The 10,386-nt window shown below is 38.3% G+C and overlaps 1 protein-coding gene across 1 annotated transcript; it reads left to right on the forward strand.

The window, feature by feature from the left end:
* The first annotated feature begins 1,435 nt into the window (after positions 1-1,435).
* Positions 1,436-9,404, forward strand: LOC131031951 (large ribosomal subunit protein uL6). The gene is made up of 3 exons (XM_057962816.2): positions 1,436-1,961; positions 8,374-8,496; positions 8,898-9,404. The coding sequence occupies exons 1-3, from the start codon at positions 1,599-1,601 to the stop codon at positions 8,979-8,981; spliced, it is 570 nt and encodes a 189-aa protein (XP_057818799.1). The 5' UTR covers positions 1,436-1,598; the 3' UTR covers positions 8,982-9,404.
* The last annotated feature ends 982 nt before the right edge of the window (positions 9,405-10,386 follow it).

A 10,386-nucleotide genomic window follows, 5' to 3' on the forward strand; every position in this document is an offset into this window, starting at 1 on the left:
AAGGCCGAAGTGAAAGTTCGCACGGGGGAAGCTCCATAATCTCAATAAAAACACTTAAAGGAAAGCTCAAAGCGGCGACATATAGGGAAAGTAGCAATAATAATGATGAGCGACCCCTCGACACGCGTGAAATAACATCAGTGTTTGGATTGCGTAAGTGGAGTTTAAATGTTTTTGACAGGGCTTTTGAAGAAAACGTGCGAATGCACTATCAGATGGTTAACATGCCATACTCATAAATAGGGTAAATGCAGGGTTTAAATCAAGAGATGCAATGTTTGCAGTGACTGTGGAGAAATAAATTAGGTTCAAAGATTTAGAGTAGAGGCAGCTGTGAAGGAAAAAGGGTAAGGAGGAGCCGCCACCATGGAAGCGACATTTATAGTCACCACTAAAAAACAACAAAAATGATTTAAAGGGGCAGTGAGCAGGGATATAATGGTAGGGCTCCTCCGTTTTAAAGAAGAGGAAATGATAAACACTGTGCTGAAGGTGGTCGGCCCATTTCTTATGGAGAATGTGGTGCGCTGGAAGGTAAACTTGGATATCATATCAATGGTGATAGCATGGGGCTTAGAACTTGGAGAAGACATTGACACGGTGAAATGGGCTGCAACATCAATTTTTGATGATGCTATGCTGGAAGGGCTCGATTCCATCCTGGAATGGGCAGTGCCCGGGGTAGGGTTTGATTACTCAGAAGGGTTTGCAGAGGCTAAAGACGCAGAAGAGTTTGGACTGGTTCCCTTTGTTCGCTGGATAAGGAAGGCAGATAAGGAAGTTTATGTGCTAGAAAGGGCGGGAGCATGGGAGAACCTGAAGAGGTTGATTCAGCAGCATGAGATGGAAGAAAATGACCTGGTCAGAGCATGGCCAAAGGCTCCCCCTAAAGGCAAGCGCAGAGGATTGAGGAAGCGAAGGATATTCCAAGGCAATTGGCTGCAATAGATGAATCCCATTAGATATCTGACTGGAGGTTGATGAAGGCAAAGGGCTTGGTGGGTGTTTTTTTGTTAAGTAATGAAAGCTATTTTTTAAGATCAAATAGGGATTATTAGAGTAACATTATCAATGTACACCCGTTAGGGGTCTGATTAGTAGAATTAGATATCAGTAATAGGATCATATATCATCCTATGGGTTTCGGGGGAGATGACTAGGTGTGTGGTTTTTTGTTATTTTGGTGGTGTTATGGTTGTAAATGCCCGATGTGTGAGGCTCTTGTAGGTTTATAAGTTTAAATATCAGGCTAACTGGACATATGAAACCCTGAAATTTTGATGATGTAAGAAATTTATTATATAATAAAATAAAATATTATTACCGACCAAAAAAAAAGAAGACTAAAAACTTAGTAATTAAAAAAATATTAATAAAAAATAAAGGTTGTCACATTACGTTTAGTCCAAAGCTATCGAACCTCCTTTCAGAAGATGTTTCGAAAGTTCGAAACCCTAAAACCCTAAAACAATTTCTTTTTAACTCTCCTTTTAGAATAACATCCTCTGCCATTTTGATCACAACCCAGGGCTATATTTCTGAGTTTTCATCTCTCGTTTTGTATTTCCTGGGTCTGTGTACAGATTAACTAAGAAAAAATGAAGACAATCATCGCGTCAGAAACAATGGACATCCCAGAGGGAGTAAAAGTTGAAATAAAGGCCAAGATGATCAGAGTTTCAGGCCGCCGGGGCACACTTACCAGAAATTTTAAGCACTTGAATCTTGATTTTCAGCTCACTGAAAAGGGCAGGAAATTGAAGGTGGATGCCTGGTTTGGATCCAGGAAAACAATGGCAGCTATCAGGACTGCACTGAGCCATGTCCAGAATCTAATCACTGGTGTCACCAAGGGATACAGTTACAAGATGAGGTTTGTGTATGCTCACTTTCCCATTAACGCCAGCATCGGAAACAACAGCACCAACATTGAGATCAGGAATTTTTTGGGAGAGAAAAAGGTATTTAGATGTTGAAATCTTTTTTCCCCCTTTTGTTAAGCGGCTCTGTTTTTTATTTGTTTTTGTTAAATAGGTTTTGTGAAATGGGTTTTTGTTGTGAAGGGGATCGGGTTGTAAATCGTAGGTTAAATGATGGTCATAGTGGAAGCAGGGTTTTTGCGTCATTATGAAATGATTTTTTGCTGGGCAGGGAATTTGTAAAGGACCTTCTTTAACATGACTGCGGCTTCAGTTTATGTCCAAAACCTGCATTCATTTTAGCCTTCCATAAGGACTGTATAGGCATCTTATCTATGTAAAACAATACCATTTTTTCCTTGCCACTGTCCACTGTTAGTTCTTCTTGACTGTACCTGCATTCTCTGTTTCGGAATATTTGGTATTATTTCAATATTTTATTGTCCCCTGGCTATGCATGACTTTTGTCCACTGGCTTGTACTCTTGTAGGCCTTTTGAATACTGTCCTTATAGCCATTAAAGTTACCATACTTCATTTTAGGTGACTTCTGTTTCATGCTGCCTGTTCACTGTGTTTTACCCTTGACTGCCCTCTTTGGGACTGCCATCTTGTGCATTTTCCGCTGTCACTTGACCATATCTAACCTCTGTCAATTGTTTTATTGGCTTTTGAGTGAGAAAGTTTTTCCTCATCCTGACCTGTGACAGTTTTGCGGACAGTGTTGCGGACAGTTAGCAAACTAGAGTAAGGGAGAGTATGAGGTATGGCAGAGGGTGAACTGGACAGAAGTGTAGGTTTATAAGGAGCTTTAAAGGATTTCATGGAAGTACAAGTGGCAATCAAACAACTCAGAATCTCATTGGCACTTCACTAATCACAAAACAGAGCATGAGAAATCGGAAGAGGACAACAGCTGTGTGTTATGAGATATTAGAAAAGGGCAGTGTTTATGATGGTATGATCATATTGTTTTGATATGGATATGAATGTTATGGTAGTGTTATGTATATAAGCTTCAAGAATAACCTCAAACTACTAAGCCCCTTCAACATGATTTTACTATCAACATGATTATCATCTCTTAGTTTACCCAAGCCATATTCAGTAATTTAATATCTCCTCACAGCCATGATTTCTTCACCACTGTCTTAAAATAGCCTTATAAGTTATGGCATCTTCATGGATAGTCCTCACGATAGTAATCTCTGCTCCTTTAGTGCATTGACATATGACTGTCTCCATCTTGTCTGGCTGTCATGCTTTGTATATTGCAATCCTTTGATCTTGCTTTCTTTCTTTATGGTTCTTGAGAGCCTAAAAGACTTCAAATCAACTACCTAAAAGACCATCATCCCTTTGAGCTTGACCTATGTAAATCCTATTGCCATGTCATTTGTAAACCTCCATGTCTTATGTCGATCACAGTTCATAAGCTGTCCTAAAACAATCTTTTGGTCCTTGGTGTTTACCCTCTATTCCTTTTGATTGTTTTGAACTAGACCAATCCTTATGCCTATCACTGTTGCTTGAAATTATTCTTTACTGTCATATATACTTGAGACTTGCACCTTTTATTCCTCTATGACTGTGTTGCAATTGTCCAATGTATCGTACTAGTCACTGTCATGCTTTCTTTGTGTTCTCACTGTCCCTGCATGGTTGACATATGCATGACTGTCATCTAAACAGTCTTTTCTATATTGCCATATCAAAATGACTATCTTCAATACTTTGAAGCCTTAGCATAGTGGTCTTTACATTTGATCACTTGAATATCACTGTTAAATCTGCTATGATCACTTATCCTTATCTCTTGCTCATTTTGTTTACCAAAGTAGATATGCCTTCTCTATGGAATGCTGTCTTCTTTTCTGCTGCATAAACTTCCTAAGGAAATCATACCAGTGTCTTACTTCTCCAACATTACTGTAATTTCCAAGGGCTCCGTCTTTAAAATCTTTCTCAGAACTCTTTATATGGCTGCTCATTCATGCTTTTTGAGAGATTTTCACAGTGAGGGGTTCAATGGCTAAGATGGTTTATCATTTTTGACAAATGTTAAAGAGGACTTGAATGGCCAGCATCTCTGAGACCATTTCAAGTGCAAGATCTAATGAAACCTAGACCAATGACTTGCAGGACACTTGACACTTTCCTAGGGCTCTATACCTGTGACATGTTGACAAAGGAGGATTTATACTTTCATGAGTACAATAAAATCCTTCCAGGAGAACCTTTGATGACTGTTGCAAGTGCAACACACTAAACCATTCCATATTGCTTGGATGTTTGGATTAACATCAGTGACTGTGAAGTTCCTTAAAGATAAAACCAAGATTCCATAGAACTGAAATGACAAACATGCTTGGATCATCATCATGGCGAAAGAGACAATACTGGAAACCTAACAAAGGGCAATGCTGTGATGTCCCAGTCTAAATGCTGCAGTGGTGTGGATTACCGTTCGGCGTGTACCTAGGGTTGGGACCCACCCACGATCGGGCAACCATGCATCCATGAGGGGGTTGACCTGTGCTAGCACTCTGGTGGGATGAAATCCCCATTCTTAACGCTGGTAGGTGCCATTTGCCATCAGTCCGGCCTTTTGGTGTAGTGGTTGCTTTGTGTGGTATTAGAGCCGAGGTCTCGAGGTTGAGCCCTACGGAGCATGGTGGGCTGTGATGTCCCAGCCTAAATGCTGCAGTGGTGTGGATTCCCGTTGGGCATGTATCCAGGGTTGGGACCCACCCATGATTGGGCAACCACGTGTCCATGAGGGGGTTGACCTGCGTTGGCACTCTGATGGGATGAAAACCCCACTCTTTTCGCTGGTAGGCGCCATTCTCTATCAGTCCGAGCTTTTTGCGTAGTGGTTGCCTTGCTCTAAATATCCTGACTTGTAAAATGAATTTAAACAAAACAAAACAAATGATCTCCAATACCGAACTTAGAACACAACCAAATCAACTGTGATTCATCATAAATTTGCTGAGTTTCAGAACAGCAAACAATTTCAGAAAACATTACCATCAGACATAGATCATCAATACATGTAATATCTCAGGCCCTTATGTGATGAACCCATGAAATGGGGCCACCTGGTCTAGATGGCAGTGCTGGCTGCCAATTGTGCACTCTTTTTCTTTTAGTAGAAAAATCAGATTTTGCTTTGATGTGACAACCAATCAAATTTTGTTTGTAGTGACAACTGACTTCTTGAAGCTTCTTGAAGAAAATCAGATTTTGTTTTGTTTTGTGTCTTCTACCAACTTCTAGAAGGTGGCCATGGCCAAATCAGATTTGCTTTGCCAACTATGTGCCAACTGTCTGCCACTATTTGTGAACTAGAAGCTTCTACCAACTTCAGCCAACTCGCTGCTAACTGTGGTTTGCCTCTTTACAGTATGGCATCCCTTCATTGAAGGCAATTAGATTGTTTACTTGCCTTGCACTACAAGTTAATGTACCACCCCAAGTGGGTATATATTGAGGACTCTGCTTTGTTTTTTGGGGTATGCTGAATGTTTTGGTCTGCCTTTGTGCACGATTTGGGTCTTGGGACGGAACCCCCAAGAGATCACCACTGCTGCTGTGTGTTGCTATTCGAGCTCTATATGGTCTTGAGACGAAACCCTCAAGAGTGTGTGTTGCTGTTTGAATTCTATATTGAGTTCTATGTAATCTGAAAGCTCAAATTGCTGTTGTAAAGAAACTCTATATCAGTTCAATAGCAAACATATTCCTGATTTTGCAATTCTGAAGTTGAAACGTGTTTATTGATACTCTAAATCTGTGTAAGCACTAAAAAATATGAATGTTCTATAAGCAATCTTGAGCTCCTTACAGTGTGTATTTCTTTTTCTAAGCTACTCTGAATCTATATTGTGCAACTAGTTTGTATCTTTGAATTTAACAGTTTACGTAAGTACAAAGGTTCAGATCATATAGACTTAAGGTCCTTACACCTTAGCAAACTGAATATCCTCAGATTTGTCTATTCCTATAACAGAAATATGATGGCTTTCCCTACATACAGTGCCCATTAGAATTCCAAATGCTTTCTTGCCAATATGTTCCTATTGATTGCACCGACATTGGCTTTGATCATCGAAGATGTGGCAAGGATGATCGTTCAACTCTATCTGTTTGCTGCAACCTAACCGTCACAGTCTCTGCCCGTGTGATGTCTCTGCCCAGGTGTGTTTGACTAGGGAATGATTAGGCGATATTACTTATGCTGGAAGGCACAAGTGTTGGTATGAATTGCAGGCCATGAAATATCAACTCCCACCAGGCTACTGATATGATCGGACTGCTGCTCGCTCCTTGGCTTTCCAATGACTGCTATACGCTACAGCCTTCTGCGACTATTGACACACGATCTCTGCCAACTCAGTGCCTGTGTGAGATGCCAGATACAATGGGAAATGATTAGCAAATCTTGCAGATTTCTCAGAATGAAATAATGGAATGAGCGGGGGTATCGTCCCACTTCACTAGACTGCGTGAATGATTGTCCCCACAATCAATGTTCTGCATCGCACTACTATTCCAAATCCAAGCGTGTCCACCTCTGGCTGGGTGACCTTCTTATGTACTTTATGTGTGCTGGGGTAGCAAGGACAACCTCCAGTTGGTTTTACAAAACAAAATAAAAACAAAAATAAAATTAAACTAACAAACCCGCCAACTCCTAAGTCGGCCTGACATGATTTTAGGAAATTTAATAATAATTACATTTATTATAAATTTCCTATTTATATAATAAAAAAGGCAGCATATGGGGGTGTTGGAAAAAACACTGCAGGGAGGCAGACTAGCCTCATTCAGATCGGGTTCCTGACAAATGCATATAATTTTCATTACAACAGAGCTTGTGTACGGTTTTGATCACAAAAACAGGCCCCTACGTACCGATCATTTCATGACTTTGCATAGAAGAAGAAAGGTGACTTCTAGAAACTGTTGAACTATTTTTAACTCTCTTTCTACAAAATGAATGCATTGCAAGCTTCAGACGGTCATGCCCTTCAAAGTGTTGGAGATGGGATAAAGGAACTCTAATCTACATGAATCCTCCTTCAGCTGCTAACTGAATTTTGAGCACTCAATCAACACAAACCTCCATTGACTGTTTCCTCATGCCCCTGGCCACCATGATTTTCAAGGAAGATATGTGAACAAACCCAAAGCATGACAAAACCTAAAACCATCAATCTAGTCAAACCAAAACTCAACCATTTTTCACAACAAATTCCCTCAAAAAATGTAAAGCTGGGGCGTAACAAACTATGATTCTTGCTAACATGAGGCATTACATGTTGATTAATATGAATATGATAGATTATTTATGACCTTCTTGTCTTATTTGCAACATTTTGCATTAAATTTTGAAAATACTTAGGAAAGATTAAAACAACACGACTAACTGTTCAAACCTATTTAGGTCAATAGGAATATAGGTTAACACTACTATCAAATGGTAATACCTGAAATCTTTTTTGTTTTGTTCTTGAGCATGATCCTCTTGAAGTTGGAGATTTTACATGTGGTACAACAAATGGATCTGCATTGGTGATATCCTTAATTTTAATTGCTATTTTGATGGTCCATGTTGTGTGTGTGTGATATCCTCCGGGCAGTGCACCTGCACCCTCCTGCATCTGATACTAGTCTTGTCTAATTTGGTATGTTATTCAAAACCTTCTCGTAGACTAAAGATGATGAGAATCTTTGAATCTCTAGGTGATCTTAAGGGGGGTTGTAGGAGAAATGAAATCTTAAAAAAATATCCGTTTGTAGACAAAGTAGAATATTTCTTAGCTGTTTTTATGTCTTTGAAGCTTGCAATATTGATATATTCTTACTTATTGGTTCTAGTTTGTGTAACACAGCCCAATTTATTACCATGTAATATTTGCCTTGATTGAATGGAGGAGGGTTTTAAACCATGTTTTGCAGATTCAAGCATTAATATCATCTTGAGTTAGGAAAGTCAGTTTGTGTTTGAACAAACTACGGTTCAGGACAATCGTGAGGTCTGCAAAAGCTCTTTTCAGTCTAATATAAGTTTTCTTTTGGACTTGGTTTTTGTGCACAAGAGTGTTGGGTCAACTCTGATTTCAACCATCCTTTTTTGGTACTGAAAAGTCATGTACATGCCCAATGTAAAAATTGAATTTTATTTAGATGAAAAATATTTCAAGGAATGTCAAATGAAGCTGTCACTGCCATTCTTCAACTAAGTTATTTAAGCACACCATTATGATGCCATTTGTTCATAATCTTGTGACTACACTAAGTTCTTTTAAGCTGAAAGTATAATTACATGATATGCTCACATCTATAGTTTTACATTCCTTCTGGGATGATTATTGTTTGATGTATAATGGGTAATAGGATATTCTTTTGTATTTTTGCATTTGCGGAACCTAAACCCAATTTCACTGCAGGTGAGGAAGGTCGATCTCTTAGAGGGTGTTACTATTACCAGGTCAGAAAAGGTCAAGGATGAATTGGTTTTGGAGGGAAATGATATTGAGTTGGTGTCAAGATCTGCTGCTTTGATAAATCAGGTTTGTTATTTACACCAAAGTGTATCACACAAATCCAATTCTTGTGTGTATTACACGAATGGATGTATGCACATACCATTTGATAGACTAATGTGTGATACTGTAATTTTAGGAAGATAGCTTTCAATTCTCTCTTAGATATGTGGGTGTGTACTATATTTATTGATTGGAATAAAAGGGACTGGATGCTAAGAAGAAGAGAATCATGCTGGATTGGCCATTTTGTATTTGCTTGAATCCTGAGACGTGCACGATTAGTATTTTTGTTTGTTATTCACATTTTGGAGTTTTGGTTTGAAACATATTATTTGGAAAAATAAATTGTAGGAAATGAAATGTTGGGTAACAAGTTGTAAGGGTATCGTCTAATATGTGCTATCATGTTTTTTTCTTTCTTGCAGAAATGCCATGTGAAGAACAAGGATATTAGGAAGTTTCTGGATGGTATTTATGTGAGTGAGAAAGGCAACATTGCTTTAGAGTGAACGGCAGTTAAAAATTTTTCTCAACCAATTTTAGGATTCAAACTTTGTTTTTTAGGTGAATTTGAGAAGCGGGTTTGCGAACATGGCCCTATAAAGTACTAGTTTTTATTTTTAACATTTTGTTAGGTTATGTCAATTTTGGACTTGATTTTGCTGTGAAAGGAACTCCAAATTTGCAGGGGGCCTGCTTGGTTACTGTTGTAACATAGTTTCTAGCAACATAAATATTGCAATGGTTCTACACGGGCCTGTAAAGCACTAGGTTTTATTTTAACATTTGTCAGGTGATGCCAATTTTGGATTTAATTGTGCTGTGAAAGAAACTTCAAATTTGTGGGTGGCCTGCTTGACTATTGTTGTAACTTAGTTTATAGCAATGGTACTACATGGAGGGCTTATAAGATGCTTTTATTTTAACATTTATCAGGTGATGTCAATTTTGGACTTTATTTTGCTGTGAAATAAGTTAGTAACACAAATATTTCCTACTGTGGACATTTTGTCTTATTGTTTTAAGCAGGTGTAAGTAATTTGTTATCCCATTCAAGGCCTCGAAATGTATTGATAGACTATATTTACTTAGTGGGACCAATTATTTTGTACCTGGCCGGTGCCGTTTGTTAGTTTTGTCCTGATCTGCCTCTTATTAACTACGTATCATTATCATATGACAAATGTTAATCCAGATATTACTTCTGCCATCTCTGATAATGCAGATATATCATTTGTCACCTCTGATATATGCTGTGGGGCAATTATTGGCAGTTGCAAGATCCATATGATTATTGATGCGTTATAATCACAAATAAATTCAATTTATTGAGCTGAATTAAAAGCAAATTCTTATTTTAATTGTTAATTGAATTTATCTTATAAAATACAATTAACACGGTAGTCATTTGATAGACAAACGAAATACGGTGCGCTTCTTTTACCTTAGAACATTCAAATGCGCTAAATGTTTTCTGAAGGCAAGAATGGAGGGATTATCTATCGAGGGTATTTGTTTGAGAAAATTACAGAAAAGAAAAGAGGAGACATCTCCACGCAACACAGATTATTGCCTGTTCACTGTCGAAGATGATTGCACCATGCAATGTATCTATCGTGAAAAGTACACCTGAAATAAATTCATTATGTGCACTCCATTAGAGGCCATATTGTAGGTGTACCAAGACCGGTACAAATCCAAGTAATCTGGATGGCCAAAGGGTTTGCAATTGAGTGCAAACGGTGAACTTCCTCCTATTGGGGAAGTGAAGATTCGATTACATCAGTTTAAGCTATTCTTTAATTTTTTTTGGAATAAAATATGATATTATAGTTTCTTATTATATGATGTTTTATAGGATTTGAACATGCACTAAAGTGTCATTGTGAAGACATTAGTAACCATGAACTTTCC

This window comes from Cryptomeria japonica, chromosome 9 (assembly GCF_030272615.1).
Source record: "Cryptomeria japonica chromosome 9, Sugi_1.0, whole genome shotgun sequence".
NCBI classification, from domain to species: Eukaryota; Viridiplantae; Streptophyta; class Pinopsida; order Cupressales; family Cupressaceae; genus Cryptomeria; species Cryptomeria japonica.